Source organism: Molothrus ater, chromosome 28 (genome assembly GCF_012460135.2).
Source record: "Molothrus ater isolate BHLD 08-10-18 breed brown headed cowbird chromosome 28, BPBGC_Mater_1.1, whole genome shotgun sequence".
NCBI lineage: Eukaryota > Metazoa > Chordata > Aves > Passeriformes > Icteridae > Molothrus > Molothrus ater.
This window is the reverse complement of record NC_050505.2, coordinates 2436027-2460598: the sequence shown is the minus strand read 5'-3', so window position 1 is coordinate 2460598 and position 24572 is coordinate 2436027. Positions and strand designations below refer to the sequence as shown.

Here is a 24572-nt window from a genome sequence, read left to right as displayed (position 1 = left end):
ATGACCAATCACAGTGAGCTGGATCAGACTCTCTGTCCGAGCCACAAACCTTTGTTATCATTCCATTCTTTTTCTATTCTTAGCCAGCCTTCTGATGAAATCCTTTCTTCTATTGCTTTAGTATAGTTTTCATATCATATGAATCATAAAATAATAAATCAGCCTTCTGAAATATGGAGTCAGATCCTCGTCTCCTCCCTCATCCAAAACCCCTGTGAGCACGGTCACAGAGAGACACCCCAGGAAACATCCCAGGATCAGCACAGTCCCTGAGAGCTGAGTGAATGGCACTGCTCCCAAACCCTCTCTGGTTATTCTTTCTTAAAACACAGGGAAGGAAAAAAAAAAATTAAATTACATTTCTGTCCTTGGACACCTTGGAGCTGTTCTGTAGCCCTGGGAATTTTAAGTGCTGGGATCCACAGCCAGAGTGCTGAGTGTTCCCTCCTTCCAAACCCCAGCAAAATCTGATTGAAGCTATCTCTGAAGCCTGAATAAATACACAGGATGCTCTCTGCCACTGGGAAAGTATTAAAACCCAGGGCAAAAAAAAAGAGCTAGTTCATTTTGTTTATAAGAGAAAAGGCAATGCAGAACCATAGAAACAAGGACAGAGGGCTGGTTAAACACAGCATTACACAAAACAGACACATCCTTGTTTACAGCTCCCAGCCCTGGCGCTCCTGATGGCTCCCGGGGCTGCTGTTCCACCTGACAAGGTGACAGCACAGGGACAGGAGAGGGCTCAGGGCAGGGATAAACTCACAAATTCCTGCCCAGCTCCCCGTGCTGGGGAGGGACAGCAGCAGCTTCCCAGTGCCAGATGCTTCCCGTGCACTGGCTGTGAAAAATGCACGTGGTTTATGATTGGCTTTTCGTAAATATTCAAATGAATATTATATGTGTTGTGTTAGAAAGTAATGCTGTGTTAATTCTCTTAAGTAGTGTGTTAAATATAGTTTTAGGTTATAAAAATTGTTAAAATAGAAACGATGCTATGTAGGATACTTTTTTTAAAGAAAGGACTCGCACTGAGATAGCAGCCACAGGACACCTGAATCTTTCAGAGAAAAAGAATTTATTGCCCTCTTATCAGGAGAAACGAACTTCTTCCTGAACTTCTTCCTGCCTCGAAGGTGCTGTTAGGATTCAGAGGAAGCAGCTGACACTGCCCAGACAGAATCCTGTGTTTGAATGGAATTTATGCATCATGGATGGGGTGTATGAATATGCAACAGGCTGTTGCTTTTAAGGGTTAATCCTCTGTTAATGTGGGTCCTTTTCCAGGCTTATTTTGCCCAGAAAAAGGTACCCAGACGTCCTTAACTCTTTGTATTTGTTGTCTCATATTGTCCTAATTCAAATTGTCCAAATTATTATTACTCTAACTGTATTACTATTTTTATAACCATTTTATTACTATTAAACTTTTAAAATTTCAATAAAACAAGCGATGGGCGTTTTTCACACTGGTGAAGGGCAAAGCCTTTCCCAGGGAGCTGCAGCTCTGCCTGGGTTTAGCTCCTGCTGAATGCAGCAAAAGGAACAAACTCCGACCTTGGCCGGCGCCTGCACCCGCAGCAATCCCGGGGGCTTTGCCCGTTTGCTTGCAGGGAAAGGCTGAGGAGCACGTTTGGTTATGGGGGTGGGAGTTGCACCCTGCAAACCCCCTGGATTTGGGATTTTAGCATCACCTGATCATTCACAGGCAGAGAACGAGCAACACAAATCCAGAGACCTGGAAGATTTCAAACTCTGCACGGAAAACCAGAAAACCACGTCTGTTGTGCTGTGATTTCAGGGTTTACTTCAGAACCTCGGATCCCTCCCTGATAATTCCCTGCCAGGTGTGTCAGTCACCTCTCCTTCCCCTCCCAGCACTGTCTGTCAGTCCTGGCATTCCAGAAGGCCTCGAGTGATTGGGCAGATCCAAAGGATGCCCTCTACCCCTGGGGGGCCCTGGGCCATCCAGGTGTCCTTTGTCCCTTTGTCCCTCCCCTCCTGTCCCTGCTTGGTGGCTCCCTGCCCCTTCCCTGCCCCTCTCCCCGGGGTTCAAAGGAGCAGCAGCCACGGGCTCAGGGAGTTCTGTGGGAGCTGGTGCTGCATTCAGAGGCCTGAGGGCCAGAATAAAGCTCTGGATCCAAAGCCTCCCTCAGAACCGACTCCTTTCCTTCACCATGGCCTGAAAGCTTCTCCACAGAGGGAAACCTGAGGAGCAGCCCCTGTTATGGGGGGAAGCTCCATCCCAGCAGCACCAGAGCTCCTGCAGGCCTGGACTTGTCTGCAGGGCCCAGCTGCAGCACCCAGGCAGCCCAAAGTTTCTGTGGGGTGAAACACCACACACCCAGGCAGCCCAAAGTGTCTGTGGGGTGAAACACCACACACCCAGCCAGGCAAAAGTGTCTGTGGGGTGAAACACCAGAATTGCCACTGTTTGGTTCAGCACCAAGGGCCAGACAAGCTCAGGCAGGTCCCATCTGCTGCCAGCCAGGGTCTGCGTACAAATCACAAACAGGACAGGACTGCTGGGAACGTGCCTTGAGCTGTTTGATTTTCCAGCATCAGCCTCATTCCATGGTGATGACAATGGGAAGATGCCACCAGCTCACATCCCAGGCAGCAGACCCAGAACTCAATGTTACAACTCACTTTATAAGTGTTTTGACCAATCCCACAAAGCAAAAGCACATTGACAGTAGTTCTATCCAACCACTGTAAGCACAGGTACCTTTGGTTAAACAATGCCTGCTTATTTCAAATACAATACCTGCTTGTGAGCCTTCAAACACAACGCACAGAGCTCCATTATTAAGCTTAGAACTCCCTAATATCTCTCTAGATAAACTTTTCTGTAGCTTAGGGAGTTTTTCTAGACAAGTGTTAATACACAGACCATTGTTCTATTTGCCCTTGCTTTTCTACAGTTTAAATAATTTTTCTGCTGCCCAATCTCATGGCTGCTGCTCAGCTCTAATCACAGTTCTGCTGCCTCTGAGGCCTTTTGCAGCTTTCCCAAAAACCTCTGATTCTGTAGATTCCCACAATATCCACAATATTGGTAAATATTCCACTACACGTCCCTTTCCACGGGAGTATCTCAGACACAGGAGCCCCACCCAAAGAGGTTCCCCGGCCTTCAGCCCCCCCCTCAGGCCCTGCCCAGCCCCGTGGCAGCTCACCTTGGATGCAGAGCCCCTCGGTGCAGTTCTCGGACTCCTGGCTCAGGCCCTCGCAGTGCTTGCCACCGTTGCGGGGCGCGGGCGCGGCGCACTCCCGCACGCGCAGGTGCTCGCACTCGGGGCTGCACACCGACCACTCGCTCCACACCTCCCAGCTGCCGTCCACTGCCCGGGGAAAAAGCGCAGTCAGCAGCTCCTGCAGCAGCGCTTCTTTCATCTCTCCCCCTCCATAATTCCACGTCTAACGCGCTCCCAAGCAAACTTTCGCCAGGTAAATAGTGCGTTTCACGAAGCTCTCAGCTCTGTGTTTCTCTTTCTGGTGTTCTTAACATCAGCTCCCCATCTCTGCACTAACCCCAGACCCCCACCCACATCCCTGATTTCTCCCCGAGCTGTTCTGGCAGGGTTTTGGGGGTGCCAGGAGCAGGAACAGCAGATTTGTGTTTCCAAACAAGCTGTGGGGCTGCTGGGAGATAAAACCAGCACTGGGAGAGAAAAGAAACAATGGGAAGGGTTCCACTGATTGATGAATGGAAAAAGAGATTTACCTTTACAAATCAACTTTAGGTTTGCTGATTAATGAAATTAGAAATTAATGGGGAAGAAAAACCCCTAAATTCAGTAAGAATTAAAAATGAAAAGGGAGGGTTATACATTAGAGGGGAATCTTTGGGATCAGGTGTTCTGGGAAGTCTGAACCTCTCAAATACCTCAGAAATGGGGAAAACCCCCTAAATTCTGTAAGAATTAAAAATTAAAAGGGAGGGTTATGTATTAGAGGGGAATCTTCAGGATCAACTGTTTTGGGAAGTCTGAACCTCTCAAGTATCTCAGCCAATGGGGAAAGAGAGAAGGGAAATGTGGCTGGAAATTGGGATAAAAAGGGAGGCTGCATCCTCCAAAAATCTGAGAGATCCCAGTGGAATGGCCCATGGCCTCTGCCTTGATTGGAATAAAGTCAAAGGACTCCTCTGTCTCCTTTCTGGACATGAACCTCTGGTGTTTGTGGATTCATTTTCCTAACACGGGGTAAGATCCACCCTGCCCACAGGTGCCTGGCACTGCACCCACACCCACACCCAAACCCAAATCCACACCAGGCTGGGCCGCATTTCCCGCTCCCTTCCCAACTCCCTGCTGCTGCTTCCCACCGAAAGCTGAGGCCCCCAGAGCCCTCCCTGGCTGGGACTCACCGGGGCAGAGGGAGGTGCAGGTGATTTTCTGCACGGACATGCCCTCGCAGAAGGCTCCCCCGTTGAGGGGCGCGGGGTTGGTGCAGGTGCGCGAGCGTTTCTGCCAGCCCCGGCCGCAGCGCGCGTTGCAGCTGGACCACTCCGTCCACGAGGACCAGCCCCCGTTCACTGCAAAACACCAGCGTGGCAGGGGGGCTGAGGGGCTGGGGGGCTGTGCCAGAGCCCCCCAGGACCAAACCCAAACCCATCCCCACGGGAAGGGCTTGGCTGGGTGCAGCAGCTCGTTTGGGGAGTCCCTGAGGATGTTGGCTGGTAGCAGCAGGCAGGAAAAGAGTCCACACGATTTCTGAGGGTTCTAATTAAAACACCAGCGTGGGGGGGCTGTGGTGCTGTGCCAGAGCCCCCCAGAACCAAACCCAAACCCATCCCAGCGGGAAGGGCTTGGCTGAGTGCAGCAGTTCCTTTGGGGGGTCCCCAGGGAGTCCCCAGTGGTAGCAGCAGGCAGGCAAGGAGACTCCACACAACTTCTGAAGATGCTAATTAGATGAGGGTGCTAATTATTGGGGGTCCCCTAGGAGCAGCGTGGTTTCTGAGGGAGAAGGGGGGAAGAGGGAGAGCCTAAGGAGAAAAGCTCCAAGAGGGAGTCTGGCGTCCCTCGCACAGCCTAACAGGGAGATTCAAAGTGGGTGCCGAATAAGCCTTGGGCCAAGGGGATTACAGATCCATGATTTTCAGGGGAGGATCATGGGCTTGGAAAAAACATTTTAGAGGGGTGAGACAGAGCATGCCATTTAACTAACATGTAACACCACAATCCACCCATTTCTGTTAGAAAGAAAAGATGAAAATAAATAAGTGCCAAGAAAGCGTTTGTGGTCTCCCCCTCACAGCTTAACAGGGAGATTCAAAGTGGGCACAGAATAAGCCTTGGGCCAAGGGCATTACAGATCCATGATATTCAGGGGAGGAGCACAGGCTTGGAATAAACATTTTAGAGAGGTGAGATAGAGCATACCATTTAACTAAAATGCAAATTCACCCATTTTTTGTCAGAAAGAAAAGATGAAGACAAATAAGTGCCAAGAGATTGTCTGTGGTCTCCCCGGCACATCTTAACGGGGAGATTCAAAGTGGGCACAGACTAAGCCTTGGGCCAATGGGATTACAGATCCATGATACTTCAGGGGAGTACCACAAGCTTGGAATAAACATTTTTGAGGGGTGAGACAGAGCAAATGCCATTTAACTAACACGTAACCCCACAGCTGGGCGATCCCACTTGTGCCGGGCTTGAATCAGCGCAGCAATAACAGCGCAAATCGAAGCGGGCACAGCCACCTCTGCCCCCCAGCCCTGTCACTGACCATAGACCACCACGGTGGCTGACAGGCTCCTCCTCTTGGCCACGATGTTGGCAGCCATGCAGGTGTAGTTGCCCGAGTCGGACAGGCGCGCCTGGCGGATGATGAGGTTGTGGTCGGCCCTGGTGTCGATGTTCTCATCCAGGTTGGAGTCGATGGGCTCCTCGTTCTTCAGCCACTCCACCTGGCAGGGAGGAGCACAGGAAAACGTGGAGCAGGGCAAAGGCACCTCATGAGCTCGTGGGGAAATGCTAATTGGGTGGGGAAATGCTTCCTTTGGCTGGTAACTTTTTCCTCAAGGAACATGGAATAAAATCTCAGCCGAGAGAGAACAGGAAACTCTCCAACAGTATTTTTACATATTGCTCCTTCTGCACCATGCACTGGATCTTCAAACACTTGGACAACTACCAGTTCTATAAAGCAGATAACAAGCATTATCAATCCCAATTTTTTTTTTTTTTTTTTTGTGAAGAAACAGGAAGATGAAATTGCCTGACACGGCAAACAGAGGAAAAGTTGATTTTTTTCCTCAAGGAACATGGAATAAAATCTCAGCCAAGAGAGAATAGGTAACTCTCCCAATGATATTTTTACATATTGCTCCTGCTGCACCATGCACTGGATGTTCAAACACTTGGACAACTACCAGTTCTATAAAGCAGATAATAAGCATTATCAATTCACTTTTTTTTTGTGAAGAAACAGGAAGATGAAATTGCCTGACACGGCACACAGAGGAAGAGCCGAGTCATCATCACAGATTCCCAGCTGACACAAACACCCTGAGAACAGAGGCCATTAGTGTTTGCTGCCACGGTCCATAAACCCCCTGAAATGCTGTGTAGGATGTGCTCCAATCCATCTTCTCCAGTTCACCTCCCAACGTCTCTGAGCACGCCCAGGAATCGCCCGCGAGGCGCCTTTCCTCTCGAAACATTAACAGAAAATGGTTAAGGCATGGCAAGCTGCTGTCACAGGAGAGCAAAATTAAAAATAGAAATAAAATCAACGGATTCTATTAAAAGACCAAAGAGCAGGGGGCTGTTTTAACAGCTTTTCTAGATCTGGAGGAGCTCTGGCTGTGCCCTGCAGTCAAACTCCTTTCTCCACTCCATTCAGATGAATAACCTTGTTTAGCAACTTGTGGAAGGACTTGGAACTTTGTGGTAATGAGCTTATGGCTGTGGTAGCTGCAGGCATTCATTAGCACTCAGCTCTGCGCAGATGGGCTGCAATTTGTACATTTTCCAGTTCCTAAACAAATCTGCAAACGCTGACCATCAAAGCCAATTACGTTTGGTGCCAGGCAGCAGATTCCCCTCCACAGCAGCACTCCTGGCTTTGCTGGGACGGATCCAGCCCTGCACATCCCAGCCAAGGGCTGCAAGCTCACCTGGAAAAGGCTCCAGGTCTGGGGCACCTCATCCCACACGGCGGCTGTGGAGTTAAATCGTGATTTAACACATCTGTGCCAATGTGAGTTACCTGAGGGCGAGGTTCAGCACCACACGTTTCACACTGAAAATGGGGGAGGATCCAGCTCTGTGATCCCTCTGCCATCTCTCTGTCCTCTGGTATCCAGCCCTCCCTCCCAGCCAGGGAACGCTTCCCCTGTGCCTGCAGGAGCCTGGGCACAGCCTGGGAGCAGGCACCAAGCAGCTGCGCTAAATCCAGCCATGCCAAACCTGTCCCTGGACAATATCCCTGGGAGTGAGTTCCAGCCATGCCAGACCTTTCCCTGGACAATATCCCCGGGAGTGAGTTCCAGCCATGCCAAACCTGTCCCTGGACAATATCCCTGGGAGTGAGTTCCAGCCATGCCAAACCTGTCCCTGGACAATATCCCTGGGAGTGAGTTCCAGCCATGCCAAAGCCTTCCCTGGACAATATCCCTGGGAGTGAGTTCCAGCCATGCCAGACCTTTCCCTGGACAATATCCCTGGGAGTGAGTTCCAGCCATGCCAAACCTTTCTTTGGGCAAAATTCCTGGGAGTTCCAGCCATGCCAAACCTTTCCCTGGACAATATCCCTGGGAGTGAGTTCCAGCCATGCCAAACCTTTTCCAGCCATGCCAAACCTTTCCCTGGACAATATCCCTGGGAGTGAGTTCCAGCCATGCCAAACCTTTTCCAGCCATGCCAAACCTTTCCCTGGACAAAATCCCTGGGAGTTCCAGCCATGCCAAAGCCTTCCCTGGACAATATCCCTGGGAGTGAGCTCCAGCCATGCCAAAGCCTTCCCTGGACAATATCCCTGGGAGTGAGTTCCAGCCATGCCGAACCTTTCCCAGCCATGCCAAACCTCTCCCTGGACAAAATCCCTGGGAATGTGTTCCAGCCATGCCAAACTCTTCCCAGGATAAAATCTCTGGGAGTTCCAGCCATGCCAAACCTTTTCCAGCCAATACAAATCTCTCCCTGGGAGTGAGTTCCACCCATGCCAAACCTTTCCCTGGACAACATCCCCTGGATTTTGCTCCCTTTCCCTGTGGTCTAAAGACACAGAACAACCAACTAATCCACTGACTATTCAGTTCCCCTTCTGCAGTTAACCTTAACAGTAATTATCCGAGGGGGTTTCAGCGAAGAAATTAGGAATTCAATTTAAATTATGGAGCAGCCACACGAGCATAAATCAAGTGACAGGAGTTCGATGCTGAACACACTTTATGTGCAGTGAAATGGGCAGAGAAATGACAAACACAGCCAGCATTCCCCGAGTTCATTATTTCACAAGTGTGTTTGTAAATGTTGACTCTCCTCAGGCCAGGGGATTTCTGGGTGGTGAGAGGGGTTCAAGGGCCCCATTTCTGTCAGCCTCACCCTTGGAGGGAGCACACGCTGGTCCTGCGTGCGCTGAGCCTGGGAATGTGGGGTTTGATGAGCAGAAAACATTAAAACATTTACATTAAACCGTGCATTTCAAAGAATGATGATGCCAGCAAAGGGAGAACATTAAGCAGACAGAACATAAACACCAAAGTGTTGGGACGTGAGATCAAACCCTGATTTGTCAGGGAGGATTGCACTGCCAGTGCTCCCCTCATCCCAGCCCCCCCTTCCCTGAGAAAATCAGGTTTATCCAAGGCCATCCCCTGCTCTGCCTCAGCAGATGGAGGCTTTCAAAGATGGAGAACCAAGGGATGGATTTATGGGATAAAAATACATTTAAAGGAGTCGTGATGACAAAAGATGTTTGTCACTGGCAGGGGATGTAACCTTTGGGAAACTTCAGCCCCCGCACAAACACTCACAAAGCAACCAGGGAAAATAAAAACAGCCAAGAACCTAAAACATCTCCACACTGGGATGAATGATGGGGTCTGGACTGCAGTGTCTGAAGAGCAACTCAAAACTCCTCAGAATTTCACTTTCCTCACCATGGAGGTCACAGAATTGCTTGTACCAGAATTAAAATACTTTTCCCTTTAAGAATTATTCTGATGATCTGGAACCAGACCTTGAACCTGCTATAAAATGCTGTAAGGTTGTAGAAAAAGATCTGGGTTTTTTTTTTTTTTTTTTCCCCCTGAAATTCAGTCTGCTCAGAATTAACCCCCGGTCCCCAGTTTCCAAGGAGGGCTGAGCACATCAGGACCCGCAGCTCAGGGGCACCAGGGGTTAACCGGGCCCATCCCCGGGTGGCAGCAGCCCAATTAGCATCATCATAAATTTGTCCCAGTTACAGAAAGCAATTACCACAGACCAGCTTATGGCATTATCAGAGTAAAATCAGCTCAACACCCCAGAGCCTGGGCAGATTATGGGAGTTAGGGAACTCTTCTCCCTGAAAAACAAAGCTTATCCCAACTACGAGTCCCTCACCAGTCGCTCTGATGGGCAGTCAAACATCCCAAGACCTGGGACTGATTTTTTGGCTCTTTTTGGTGACCTTGTTTGAGATTCCAGCCAGATTGGACACAAGAGGCAGCTCCCAGCCCTTGTGGGCATGGTGATAATTCGGGAGGTCAGCAGACATTTTATCCTGGAGAAGAGGAGGCTCAGAGGTGCCCTTATTGCTCTCTACAGCTGCCTGAAGGGAGATTGGAGACAGGTGGGGGTCAGTCTCTGACAGAACCAGAGGGCACAGCCTCAAGCTATGGCAGGGAAGGTTCACAGAACCACAGAATCCCAGAATCCCAGAATCCCAGAATCCCAGGATGATGAGGTTGGCAGAGACCTCTGAGATCATCCAGTCCAACCTGTGCCCTCACACCTCACCCAGACTATAGCACCCAGTGCCATGTCCAGGCTTTTTTAAACACACCCAGAGATGGTGATTCCACCACCTCCCTGGGAAGAGCATTCCAGTGCTCTATTATTCTTTTGGTGGAAAATTTCTTCTTAATATCCAACCTATTGGTCTCTTCCACTGGGCAGCACTGACAGAACCAGAGGACACAGGCTCAAGCTACCTCAGGGAAGGTACAGGTTGGATATTAGGAAGAAATTTTCCACCAAAAGAATAATAGAGCACTGGAATGCTCTTCCCAGGGAGGTGGTGGAATCACCATCTCTGGGTGTGTTTCAAAAAGCCTGGACATGGCACTGGGTGCTATAGTCTGGGTGAGGTGTGAGGGCACAGGTTGGACTGGATGATCTCAGAGGTCTCTGCCAACCTCATCATCCTGGGATCCTGGGACTCTGGGATTCTGGGATTCTGGGATTCTGTGACAAAGGGCCTCCTGTCCCTGCTCTGGGATTTTCCTCCGCTGCCCTTTAAACACAGCCTCTGCCTTCCCCATGGCCAGTCCCAGACACATCCACACCCCAGAGAAGGCAGTGACAGTGCCAGCTCCTCCTCAGGGGACAACCAAAGGCCTCCTGACCCCAGGGAAAAGCTCAGGGTTCGAGATGGGGAAGGTGACTCAGGACAGCACAAAGGGCTCTTGTTCCAGTCCATGGGGATGTTTTCCTCTCTCTCTCAGGTAGAAAAGCAGCAAAAACCTCCTCAATTTCCTCTAACATGGAACTCCTGCTCCTGAAAATTCAGGCTGGAGGAATATTCCTCCCTGTTTCAGCTGGAATTAGGATGGGGATGGGCAGGGCAGGTCCCCCCTTGTCACACTTTCATCTTCATTTCCACCCTGAGACTCAAACCAGGAGGGGAAGCCTCCACCGGCACGAGTCCCTGAGAGGTTTAACACAAACTCAGGGGCTGCACACACTCCTCCCTGCCTTTATTATTGTGATTTTATCAACTCCATCACAAGCCATTAATCCTGCGCCAGAACCCCTCAGAACAGCCTGAGCAGGTCAGCTGTACCTGCTGCATTCTGTTTAAATTAATCCACTGAGGGAACTCTGCTCTTGAATCATTTAATCGCAGCTCTGTCACACCAGGCTGGTAAGCATATTTTTCCTTCATTAGGTTGAATATATAATCTCATTACAGGGATCTGACACGCTGACTAACCCATAAATCAGCTGGAGGAGGCTCTGCTCCGAGGGGATGCACTTGGTGGTGGCCACAGGGATCAGCTGAGACCTCCAGGGCTGCCCGTGCCCATTTCTGGGGGGTTTCTCCCACTGCAGGGCAGGCAGGGATGTTGGGGAAGATGGAACAGGAAAGCCTCATAAATGTGATTGCCTGGCAAAAGATTTGAGAATATGGAAACTGTAAGTGAGATTGAAATGAAAGCAGCTTTGAGATCCCTCAGTTACTGAACTACTGGAAAACAATGGTGTGGCTGGCTGAAGGTGATCCCCTTTTGATGGAACAACACCCTCTGCCTGCAGACAGCTCCAAGGGTCAGAGCAGACCCTGCCAGCTTGGCAGAAGGGGCCCAAAGAGGAGTTTGTAGGGTTTAAAATGGAACACAGTGTGGTAATGTAATGATTCTTATAGGCTGTATGTAAATGCTGTAGGATTTATATCTTGTACTGGATTGGTTAGTGAGAATTAGAATATTCAACACAGAAGAAGATTTATGGTATTGGAACGGGAACCTCGCTCTCTTACCCCTTTTACTCTCTCACCCTCTCATCCTCTCTCCCCCTCTCTTCTCTCAGTCCTGCTCTGAGCTGTGCCTGGCAGCTCCCAGCAGGGCCCTGCCCTTGGCCCTTTGCAATAAACCCCAAATTCCCCACCTGGCTGCAGAGATCTCTCATCTCCATCCATCCCCACCATCCTGCCCCCCCGTCAATCCTACACAGGGAGGGTTTGCTGCCCACACCTCCCCCAGCAAGGGGAGAAATCCTCATCTGAGCTCCTCCTCAGAGCTCTGAAAATTTGCCTCTTGTTTCAATTATGCCTGTCTCTGTCGGTTTGGTTTTTTTTTTTTTTGGTTGGTTTTTTTTTTTTTTTTTTGGTTTTTTTTTTTTTTTTTTTTTTGTTTAATCTTATTCTCAATTTCTCACAAAAATGGCAACTCTGCTTTTAATTTGAAGGTCTGGTTCTGTAAGGTGGGGAGCTGACCCTGAGCAGTGCTCCAGACTTGCACTGAGGCTTTTGCTACTCCTCAAGTCCGAAGCCTTTGAGCCTTACATGAAAAGCTTAAAATGTTAGCAGGTGTTTGTTAGGAAAATGAATCCACAAACACCAGAGGTTTGTGTCCAAAAAGGAGACAGAGGAGTCCTTTCTGGATTTATTCCAATACAGGCAGAGGCCATGGGGCATCCCCTGGGGTCTCTCAGATTTTTGGAGGATGCAGCCTCCCTTTTTATCCCAATTTCCCAGCCACATTTCCCTTCTCTCTTTCCTTTCTCATTTTCCCTTCTCTTTCCTTTCTGAGGTACTTGAGAGGTTCAGACTTCCCTGAACACCTGATCCCAAAGATTCCCCTCTAATGTGTAACCCTCCCTTTTCATTTTTAATTCTTATGGAATTTAGGGGGGTTTCCCACATTGTTTCTTTCATCTTTCAATGTCCAATTTCATTTATCATCAAACCTAAAGTTTATTTGTAAAAGCAAATCTCTTTTTCCATTCATCAATCAGTGGAATCCTTCCCATTGTTTCTTTTCTCTCCCAGTTCTGGTTTTATCTCCCAGCAGCCCCACAGCTTGTTTGGAAACACAAATCCCCCATTCCTCTCATGCTGAAACACGAAATGAGTCAGGGCTCATCCTCCGAAATCCCAACCAAAGACCCAGAGGAGGGAACGCAGGCCAGCATGGGAGGGGGTGAGTCAAAACTCAATTAAAATCAGGTTTGGGATGGGTGTAGAGGGAGAGGTGACAGCCTGGACGTGTGCATCAATTTATAGTGGTAGAGGTGGGCAAGGAGCTGACTCAGCCAGGCTATTTTGGATCCCTGGGATAAGGAGCCATTGCTAAAAATGCCACTGCTAATGGTACCTTGTCTGCTTGGTGAAGGCATCATCAGATCCCAGATAAGTTTATCTTTATTCCTATTTTTGACACGTCTACCATTAACTGGAGCGCTGTTTTTTATCTCCATGCACAAATGATGAACAAATCAGCACTAATGAGCCCAAAGGTCATCAGGGGTGGGAGATTCCCAGTGGGACAGAGCACACACAGGGCCTGGCTTCAGTTATGGGATGGTGAGCGGAGATAAAGGATCCTGTGCGGTGCAAATCCCTGTCCCTGTGGCAGTGTTCAGGACACAGAATCACAGAATGATTCTATGCAGGTGCTTTTATTGAAGAGCTCTGGGTGTCAGGGGGGCACAGACCCAAATCTGACTCCAACATGGGTTTGGGATGAACATGTTTTATATTCTATCGTTATATAACTTACATATCAATTATTAAACTTACATTGTTCTATTGTATACATTGATTTCATCTGAGCATGGATTTCTTGTGATCCCCCTCAAACCTCTAACACAGTTTCTCATGATTCTTATGTCTAAACAATGATTACATCTGAGAGGAATGGGGGATTTGTGTTTGCAATCAAGCTGTGGGGCTGCTGGGAGATAAAACCAGCACTGGGAGAGAAAAGAAACACTGGGAAGGATTCCACTGATTGATGAATGGAAAAAGAGATTTGCTCTTACAAATAAACTTTAGGTTTGCTGAGAAATGAAATTAGATATTGAAAGATGAAAGAAACAATGTGGGAAACCCCCTAAATTCCATAAGAATTAAAAATGAAAAGGGAGGGTTACACATTAGAGGGGAATCTTTGGGATCAGGTGTTCAGGGAAGTCTGAACCTCTCAGGTACCTCAGAAATGGGGAAAGAGAGAAGGGAAATGTGGCTGGAAATTGGGATAAAAAGGGAGGCTGCATCCTCCAAAAATCTGAGAGACCCCAGGGGATGCCCCATGGCCTCTGCCTTGATTGGAATAAAGCCAAAAATGACTCCTCTGTCTCCTTTTTGGACATAAACCTCTGGAGTTTGTGGATTCATTTTCCTAACACATCTAATTACTAAATAATCTTCACATCTAACAATCATATAATTTATCATATTCTGACTACACAGGTGCAGTTTCCCATGATCCAGCAAACACAAGGCCCAACATTTCCCAGGGTTTTCCAAGCCTAACTTCCTTTCTAACTTCCCGAATTTTCTATGACTTTCAAATCTTTTGCTGTCACCCACAGAGCTCAGCAGTGCAGCTGAGCCTCAACCTTTGTTTTGCTAAATGGCTCCGAATTGAAGGAGACAGAGAAACCCAGGGATCTCCTTTGAAACTGGTTCTCAGTGATATTTGGGCAGTAATTAAAGTGCTGCTGACACTGAAAAGCTCTCTTTAGATAAGGCTGTCGGTGATGATGTTTGCAGGTTCTGCCTGTCCTGATAGGCAGGATCACATTTATTTAGGAAATGCTTGGAGATAAGGAAAACATCACAGGAAGCTTTCAGTAATTGAAACCAAAGCCTTTAGAGGCTGTAATTTCACCGTTCCCCCGAGTTCTGGGGGATCAGCACTACCTGACAATGTTCCTTTTTGTTAGCAGCCTTCAGATGGGATAAATTCAAGAAGGTAACTGTGAGATCTTGTGGGAACTCAGGACATTGCTCTGGCTGCCCTGGAGGACTCGAGACCCTGCCCAGGGGGCTCAGAGACCTTGGCACAGAACACAAGACCCCTGTGCCTTTGATTTAGCCCTTGGAAAAAAAAAATTACAAACCTTTATATGAAGGATTACAAGCCACGACAGTTTAAGTAGAATGATAGTGAATTTATCACAGGGTGAAAAATAGATTTTGGGGTTTTTAGAATGGGGGTTCAGGGGACAAGATGGAGGGAACTGGGTGTGTCCAGCCTTTCTCCTTCTTCTTGGCCTCCATCTTCTGCTGTGATGGTGGCACTTTGGGATTGGTTTAGAGTAGAAGCTCACTGTCTAACACAGGTGATGGGTATTGGGAAGCTATGGTAAATGTTGTACACATAGTTTTTAGTATAAAAAGATAACACCCCCTGGGGCAGGCAGATTGTCTCTGATTGTCCTGCTGAACGCAACCTCAGCAGGGCAGGAGAAAGAATTTTATAGATAAGATACAATAAACAACCTTGAAAAGAAAAACTGAAGAGTTCTGACTCCTTCTTCAACTGCCAGGCTGGGAAAAGAGAATTTAACACATCTCGGGGTCACTGTGAGCAGCAGAGGTCCCGAGAAGATCTGACAGGAGTCACAGAACAACCAGGGTTGGGAGGGACCTGAGAGATCACTGAACACCTTTAGATTCGTTAAAGAATCACATTTTTGTGCACGTTGGGAACAGTGTTTAACCTCAAATCCTACAGAAATGCAATTGTTAGCCAACAAACGTGTGACACCTGCCGTGTCACTGAGTGCTAAATGCAACAGGCACCAGATTTCCCACTTCTGCTTTCTCTTTTAATGCTGTTTACAATTAAAAGAGGTGTTGATCTCTGTGCCCAGAGGCAGAACATTCCCCTAACCGTGAAAGCATTTCAGTGTCACCACTGGTGGAGCCTCCATCGCTGCGAACTTCCCAAATCCCTGCAGGACTCGCTCACACGATCATCCCCATGATTACAAACGCCACGATAAAGTCTCACAACTTCTCCTTTCATGTTCAAGCATTCAAAATTAAAACCATTTCTGCCAACAGGGCCAGAGAAAACAGACAGGGCTGCAAAGCAGCACATCAAACCCAGAGAGGCCCCAGAGCACATGTCTGTATAAAAAGGAATTATCTATTCAGGGGAACTACAAAGTTATCTCCCTTCTTTTTTCTTTTCAGTTTAGCAATCTAATTCAGAAGTGCTTTGCTCCAGCATTTCTATTTCATGACCTCGCTACCTCCTGGCTGTATTGATTTATTCACAAATCTCAGAAGGAAAACAAACTTTTTTTTTTTTTTCTGCCGGAAGAAAACCCCGTGCACAGCTCCCCTGCCTGCCTGAGAGGCAGCACAAGGGCTGTGCCCAATAAAGGGGAGTTGTGCAGGGACTGAGGAGCCCCCAAGGGCTGCAAAATGTACAAAATCAACAGGAGGGGCACTGGGAGATGCTGCTGAGGGCTGGGAGTGCCACTGACTGGGGAAACCGGGGCAGGGACAGAGAGGACAAATGGGGGTGGCACAGATTGAACACAAACAGGAGGACAGGGAAGGGCCCAGCAGGGCCTTGGGGTGGCACAGATTGAACACATACAGGAGGACAGGGAAGGGCCCAGAGTGCCCAGCAGGGCCTTGGGGTGGCACAGATTGAACACATCCAGGAGGACAGGGAAGGGCCCAGAGTGCCCAGCAGGACCTTGGGGTGGCACAGATTGAACACACCCAGGACAGGGAAGGGCCCAGCAGGGCCCAGCAGGACCTTGGGGTGGCACAGATTGAACACACCCAGGACAGGGAAGGGCCCAGAGTGCCCAGCAGGGCCTTGGGGTGGCACAGATTGAACACACCCAGGACAGGGAAGGGCCCAGCGGGGCCTTGGGGTGGCACAGATTGAACACATCCAGGATGGAGAAGGGCCCAGAGTGCCCAGCAGGGCCTTGGGGTGGCACAGATTGAACACACCCAGGACAGGGAAGGGCCCAGAGTGCCCAGCAGGGCCTTGGGGTGGCACAGATTGAACACACCCAGGACAGGGAAGGGCCCAGAGTGCCCAGCAGGGCCTTGGGGTGGCACAGATTGAACACACCCAGGACAGGGAAGGGCCCAGCAGGGCCCAGCAGGGCCTTGGGGTGGCACAGATTGAACACACCCAGGACAGGGAAGGGCCCAGCAGGGCCCAGCAGGGCCTTGGGGTGGCACAGATTGAACACATCCAGGATGGAGAAGGGCCCAGCAGGGCCTTGGGGTGGCACTGGAGCAAAGCCAGGCGTGGGAGGGGAAGGGCTGGAGCAGCTCCAGGCTGGAGGAGCAGCGCTGGTTTTGTGCTGTCCACAAGAAACACCTCAAACAAACCAAGTCTAACTGAGGCCACGTTTTATAGAATAAAGAGGGGATTTTATCATTATAAAATCAGTCCAGACCAGTATGTTCTGTACAAGCCATGACAGCTCTCAACCCTGGGGAGTCCTGACCACTTCTGGAGCTCAAAACACCCCAAATTCCCCAGGAGAAATCCTGTCATCCTCACATTTTCTGGAAAAAGCCTCCTTGCCCAGGATTCTTCTCCTGGGAAGCTGAGAAGCCTCAGAGAAAAGGGAAAACAATAATTCTCTGATTTGCTTCTCTTGTGTTTTGCTGCTTTGGAATGTGGTTGGAGATTGTTTATCAACAGGTGATTGTTTCATTGGTTTAGTGTGAATTGTTTTTACTTAAAGACCAATCACTGTCCAGCTGTGTTGGGACTCTGGAAAGAGTCACGAGTTTTCATTATTATCTTATTAGCCTTCTGTCTGTATCCTTTCTCAGTTTTTTAGTATAGTTTATTATAGCATCCTTTAATATAATATAGATCATAAAATAATAAATCAGCCTTCTAAGAGCATGGAGTCAGATTCATCATTCCTCCCTTTGATGGGGGTCTCAGAAAACAAAATCCACACAAATCCCACAACAGGAACACCTGGAGCAGCAGGTGAGGAAGGGCAAAGTGGGGCTGAAGGTGTAACAGCGCACAAAATAAATGGAATTTGGAAATGGAACTGGTTTTGTGCTGTCCACAACAAACACCTCAAACAAAACAGTTCTAAGTGAGGCCAAGTTTTATGGGATAAAGAGGCTGACACATCATTAAGCACCTTGGCTATAAAATCAGCCCAGACCAGAATGTCCTGTACAGGCCATGACGGCTCTCAATCTTTGCTGAATGGAAAACTATAAAAGTTATTAATTTGCTCTTAAAAGCAGCTACAAAATTACAAATTTGCTCTTAAAAGCTCAATCTAAATATCAGATCAATCACAAATGAGACACTGTAGGTAGCCAGGCTGGGTCCTGAGAGTGGAATATCTCCGGTGAGAAATGAATCACATTTCTTGTGCTTGTAACCAATATCCCTTAAAAGCAAAGCAAATAGCAAATATTGCTACTGCAGGCCCATAAGCACCTGGCCAAATGCAGCTGTTTGCACTGAGCAATCCCACCCTGCTCTGTGGATTCACTAAGGCTGGAACTCTCAGCCTGCTTTGCTGGGCTGTTTTACTGCAGCCCCATTAGCCTGCCTGTTTTAGTGAAAAATGTGTATTTTTATGATTGGTTTTTCACAAATGTTCAAATGAATGTTTTATGTGTTGCGTTAGAAAGTGATGCTGTATTAATTCTCTTAAGTAGTGTGTTAAACGTAGTTTTAGGTTATAACAAAATGTTAATATCTTACTGTTCCTGTTAGTATCTTACAGGAGTAGAATAGAATAGAATAGAATAGAATAGAATAGAATAGAATAGAATAGAATAGAATAGAATAGAATAGAAAAACAGTATAATAATAATAATAATAGAAAAATAGAATAGTTAAAATAGAAGAGTATCTTACTATGCCATGTAAGATACTTTTTTAAAGAAAGGACTTGCAGCAACATAGCAGCCACAGGACACCTGAATCTTTCAGAGATAAAGAATTCATTGCTCCATTATCAGAAGAAATGAACTTCCTGCCTCGCTCAGGCTTAGGATTCAGAGGAAGCAGCTGACACTGTCCAGACAGAATCCTGTGTTTGAATGGAATTTATGCATCATGGATGGGGTGTATGAATATGCAACAGGCTGTTGCTTTTAAGGGTTAATCCTCTGTTAACGTGGGTCCTTTTTTGGACTTATTTTGCCCAGAAAAAGGTACCTGAGCTATCCCTTACTCCTTGTTTCTATTGCCTCATATTGTCCTAATTCAAATTGTCCAAATTATTATTACTCTAGTTATATTACTTTTATTTTATATACTCTAAATATATCATTTTTATAACCATTTTGTTACTATTAAACTTTTAAAATTTCAAGAACAAGCGATTGGCGTTTTTCACAGTGTGCCAGCCCCATAAATACACAAACCTCTGTAAAACAGGCCCTCACTGCTTGTGGAGTCCTCACAGCTTTTGAATTTTATGTGGGTTTCGTGTTGTGCTGATGTGCTGGCAGTGGAATGCGTGCTGCCCAGAAGAGAAATGATTTTACATTTCCATTAAAAGCCCTGGCTGTAAATAAACCCTTGGAACTCAGGCAGATATTCCTGGGAACATCTACAGCACTCCATTAAAATGTCAGAATCTGTGTTAAACATTTGAAAAAGCAGCGGTGGATTCAACACATTTAAATCTTAAATATATGCATATATTATGTGATAAAGATATTTTAGAGTATTTCACAAACCTCTGCAGAGCACTCAACAGTAATAGTGCAGTAACAGTAAACTATCAGCAATCGTTTAGCACAACAGCTGCCCTTTTATTGCGAAAGAAACCCAAACCCAAAACAAAAACAAGGCAAACAAAAAGAACCCGAAACTCCCGAGAGCTCCACCACAAGCAGAGCAGACAGGAGGCGTGGGGAGAGCTGTGAGTTCCTGCTAATGCTCCAATTTCAGCTTTGGTCTGAGCGCTCATTCACAAGAAAGGGATTCAGGGTGAATTTTAACGCTCAGGTTTGCACCTCGTGCCTCACTATGGGCTTGGCTGCTGCTGCATCCCGGGTTTTCCAGGTGGGAATGGGCTCCCCCAGCTCCCTCTGCTGCTGCTCCTTCTCCATCCCAATTTTTCCAGGTGGGAATGGGCTCCCCCAGCTCCTGCTGCTCTCCTCTCCACCCCAAATTTTCCAGGTGGGAATGGGCTCCCCCAGCTGCTGCTCCCTCTCCACCCCAAATTTTCCAGGAGGTAATGGGCTCCCCCAGCTCCCTCTGCTACTGCTCCGTCTCTATCCCAAGGTTTCCAGGTGGGAATTGGCTCCTGCTGCTCCCTCTCCATCCCAAGGTTTCCAGGTGGGAATTGGCTGCCCCTCCTGCTCCTCCCCTCTCCATTCCCAAGTTTTCCAAGTGGGAATGGGCTCCCCCAGCTCCCTCTGCTCCTGCTCCCCTCTCCATCCCAAATTTTCCAGGTGGGAATTGGCTCCCCCAGTTCCTGCTCCTCTCTCCATCCCAAATTTTCCAGGTGGGAATGGGCTCCCCCCGCTCCCCCAGCTGCTGCTCCCCTCTCCATCCCAAGTTTTCCAGGTGGGAATTGGCTCCCCCAGTTCCTGCTTCCCTCTCCATTCCCAAGTTTTCCAGGTGGGAATTGGCTCCCCCAGCTCCTCCCTGCAGGTCCAAAGGCCCTCAGCATCATTCAATGAAGATAGGCAGAGTCCAGCAAGCTAAAGGCTGGGTTTGGGTTTATTCATTTGAAATCCTGAGGTTTGTAATCGTTTCTCTCAATTATCAGGGTTATTTGGCAGTGTAAAACCAGGGCAGGGGCATTCCTGAGGGACAGGTGACAGAATTTATGAACCCCCCTGGGGCAGCTTTAGCCCCATTTCACAGCACCCTCAGTCTCACCCCTGCAGATTTCAGATGTCCCCTTTCCCCATCAAGCCTGATGTTTCAGGTGTCCCCTTTCCCCATCACACCTGAGGTTTCAGATTTCCCCTTTCCCCATCACACCTGCACATTTTAGATTTCCCCTTTCCTTATCACACCTGCACATTTCAGGTTTCCAATTTCCCCTTTCCCCATCACCCCTGCACATTTCAGGTGTTCCCTTTCCATATTCACCCCTGCAGATCTGAGATTTCCCCTTTCCCCATCACACCTGCACATTTCAGATTTCCAATTTCCCCTTTTCCCGTCACCCCTGCAGATTTGAGATTTCCCCTTTCCCCATCACCCCTGCACATTTCAGGTGTTCCCTTTCCATATTCACACCTGCACATTTCAGATTTCCAATTTCCCCTTTCCCCATCACCCCTGCACATTTCAGGTGTCCCCTTTCCCCATCACACCCAGGCCTCAAGGAGGTGACATCCACTCCTGGACCTTCACTCCAGTGCAGGGAATGGCAGCTCCCTGTCCACTCGAGGGAACATTTAAAAACCTGATTTTCAAGCCCACTGAATGAAACAGGAACAAGCCCTGACAGCTGAGAAATCTGAATCCCATTTGTCAGCGATGGAGGAGGCAGCAGTGCCACTCCCCAGCACCTCACCACACCTGCCTGAAGGATTACCAGCTACCTAAACACTTCCTTTTGTGCTGCTGTACCCGACAGAATTAATATTTTACACTCTGAGGCACAATAAAGCCGAACACACAGCTCAGAGATTATCCCAAACTTCATTAAATGGGTGTTGACCAAGGATTTTCCAGGTTGCAGCTCAGCCCTGCTCTGACAGCAGCCCCAGGGCTGGGGGGAAGCAGGAGCTGGAAGGAATTACCAGCCAGGAGGGTGGAATTCATTGTGTTTGCCACTGCTGCAGGACCTGCCAGTCACCCTGATTCCTCCTGAGCTGCTCGGGGTGACAGAGCAGAGCTGCCCCCGCTCCTCACTCCGGGGAAATGCTCCTGTCACTGACTCCAGCTCAGCCCAGGGAGAGCAAACCCCTCTGGCAGCGTGGGACGTGCTGGGTCTTTAGGAAAAAGGAGGAAATGATGGGTGTGAGTTTGTTTTTAGAAGGTATATATCTCTTTCCCTGAGATATAATTATTATATTATCATCATCATCATCATCATCATCATCATCATCCTAAATATCTCCCTGAGGGTCCCAGCCGAAGCCAGGGACACAATTCCTGCACACAATCCCTAAATATCTCATTATTATTATTATTATTATTATTATTATTATAAATATCTCCCTGAGGGTCCCTCAGGAGCATATCCTGAGCCAAGGATACAATTCCTGCACACAATTCCTCAGTATCTCCATGCAGAGGGGCTGCTGAGGGACTGGGACACAATTCCTGCACACAATTCCTAAATATCTCCCTGAGATGATGATGATTATGATGATGATGATGATGATTAATAACAACAACAACAACAACAACAACAACAACAACAACCCCTCCCTGAGGGTCCCTCAGGAGCACACCTTGAGCCAAAGGACACAATTCCCACTCACAATTCCTGCTCACAATTCCCGCTCACAATTCCCGCTCACAATTCCTGCACACAATCCCTGCTCACAATTCCTTCACACAATTCCCACTCACAATTCCTTCACACAATTCCTGCTCCCAATTCCTGCTCACAATTCCCACTCACAATTCCTTCACACAATTCCCGCTCACAATCCCTGCTCACAATTCCTTCACACAATTCCTGCTCACAATCCTGCTCACAATTCCTTCACACAATTCTTGCTCACAATTCCCGCTCACAATTCCTTCACACAATTCTTGCTCACAATTCCCGCTCACAATTCCTTCACACAATTCTTGCTCACAATTCCTGCTCCCAATTCCCTCTCACAATTCCCTCTCACAATTCCTGCTCCCAATTCCCTCTCCCAATTCCCTCTCACAATTCCTGCTCCCAATTCCCACTCACAATTCCCTCTCACAATTCCTGCTCCCAATTCCTTCACACAATTCCTGCTCCCAATTCCTGCTCACAATCCTGCTCACAATTCCTTCACACAATTCCTGCTCACAATTCCTTCACACAATTCCCTCTCACAATTCCTGCTCACAATTCCTGCTCCCAATTCCCGCTCACAATCCCCGCTCACAATTCCCGCTCACAATCCCCGCTCACAATTCCCGCTCACAATTCCCTCTCACAATTCCTGCTCCCAATTCCTGCTCACAATTACCGCTCACAATTCCCTCTCACAATTCCTGCTTCCAATTCCCTCTCCCAGTTCCCCAGTCTCTCCCTGCAGAGGCTGCTGAGGGCCCAGAGCTGTCTCCTGCCCAGGCCAGCTCCCATCAATGGTGAATAAAAGGCTCTGGTCCCACTGAGCCCGTGCCAGCAGAGACTCTCCAGAGCTGAATCAACATTTGCCTCAGCGGGGGATTTTCAGCTGCTCTATTTAAATGCTGAATTTTCTTTTTCATTTCGATGCTTAACTCATAAAAACTGAATTTATTTGGGTTGGGTGCCGATGGCTGCAAGCACAGCTGCTCACCAGCTCTCTCTGCTTGCTATGTAAATGCATGAGAAGAGGATTTAAAAGCCTTTTCCAACCTGCCCAGCGCTGGGATTTGGGTTTTCTTCCTCTTTTCCTGCTGTGCTGGTGCACCCAGGGTGCCCCAAAGCCCAGCACCCTCCCAAAGCAGAGCTGTGGAAAAGGTCTCATTCCCTGCTTACAGAGAACTCTCCACTTGGAATATCCAAACTCTGACAGCATTCCTGAAGCTCTGCAATTGGAATAATCAAACTCCAACAGCATTCCTGATGTTCTGCAATTGGAATAATCAAATTCTAACAGCATTCCTGAAGCTCTGCAATTGGAATAATCAAATTCTAACAGCATTCCTGAAGTTCTGCAATTGGAATAACCAAATTCTAACAGCATTCCTGAAGTTCTGCAATTGGAATAATCAAACTCCAACAGCATTCCTGACGTTCTGCAATTGGAGTAATCAAATTCTAACAGCATTCCTGAAGTTCTGCAATTGGAATAACCAAATTCTAACAGCATTCCTGACGTTCTGCAATTGGAATAATCAAACTCCAACAGCATTCCTGAAGTTCTGCAATTGGAATAACCAAATTCTAACAGCATTCCTGAAGCTCTGCCCTTGGAATAACCAAATTCTAACATCATTCCTGAAGTTCTGCAATTGGAATAATCAAATTCTAACAGCATTCCTGAAGCTCTACCCTTGGAATAACCAAATTCTAACAGCATTCCTGAAGCTCTTCCCTTGGAATAACCAAATTCTAACAGCATTCCTGAAGTTCTGCAATTGGAATAACCAAATTCTAACAGCATTCCTGACGTTCTGCAATTGGAATAATCAAATTCTAACAGCATTCCTGAAGCTCTGCCCTTGGAATAACCAAATTCTAACAGCATTCCTGACGTTCTGCAATTGGAATAATCAAATTCCAACAGCATTTCTGAAGTTCTGGACCTGCAATAAACAAACTCTGACAGCGTTCTTGAAATTCTGCAATTAGAATAACCAAACTCTGACTGCATTCCTGACGTTCTGCAATTGGAATAATCAAATTCTAACAGCATTCCTGAAGTTCTGCAATTGGAAAAATCAAACTCCAACAGCATTCCTGAAGCTCTACCCTTGGAATAACCAAATTCTAGCGGCATTCATGAAGTTCTGCAATTGGAATAATCAAACTCCAAAGCATTCCTGAAACTCTGGACCTGCAATAACCAAAGTCTGAGAGTGTTCCTGAAGTTGTGCACCTGGAATAACCAAACTCCAGCAGCATTCCTGAAGCTCTGCAATTGGAATAACCAAACTCTGACAGCGTTTCTCAAGTTGTGCACTTGGAATAACCAAACTGACACCATTCCTGAAGCTCTGGACCTGGAATAACCAAACTTTGACAACGTTCCTAAGTTCCGCACTTGGAATAACCAAACTGACACCATTCCTGAAGCTCTGGACCTGGAATAACCAAACTTTG

At 47.7% G+C, this 24572-nt stretch overlaps 1 protein-coding gene across 3 annotated transcripts in view; it reads right to left on the bottom strand.

Moving 5' to 3' along the window:
• The window catches only part of UNC5D (unc-5 netrin receptor D), a 107121-nt gene that overhangs the window by 22329 nt on the left and 60220 nt on the right, over nucleotides 1-24572 (bottom strand). For all 3 annotated transcript variants that reach the window (XM_036396790.2, XM_036396791.2, XM_036396792.2), the window contains exons 5-7: nucleotides 5737-5917; nucleotides 4373-4540; nucleotides 3180-3344 (exon numbers count right to left, since the gene is read on the bottom strand). In XM_036396790.2, coding sequence (XP_036252683.1) covers nucleotides 3180-3344; nucleotides 4373-4540; nucleotides 5737-5917 — 514 coding nt within the window. The remainder of the gene's footprint in view (nucleotides 1-3179; nucleotides 3345-4372; nucleotides 4541-5736; nucleotides 5918-24572) is intronic.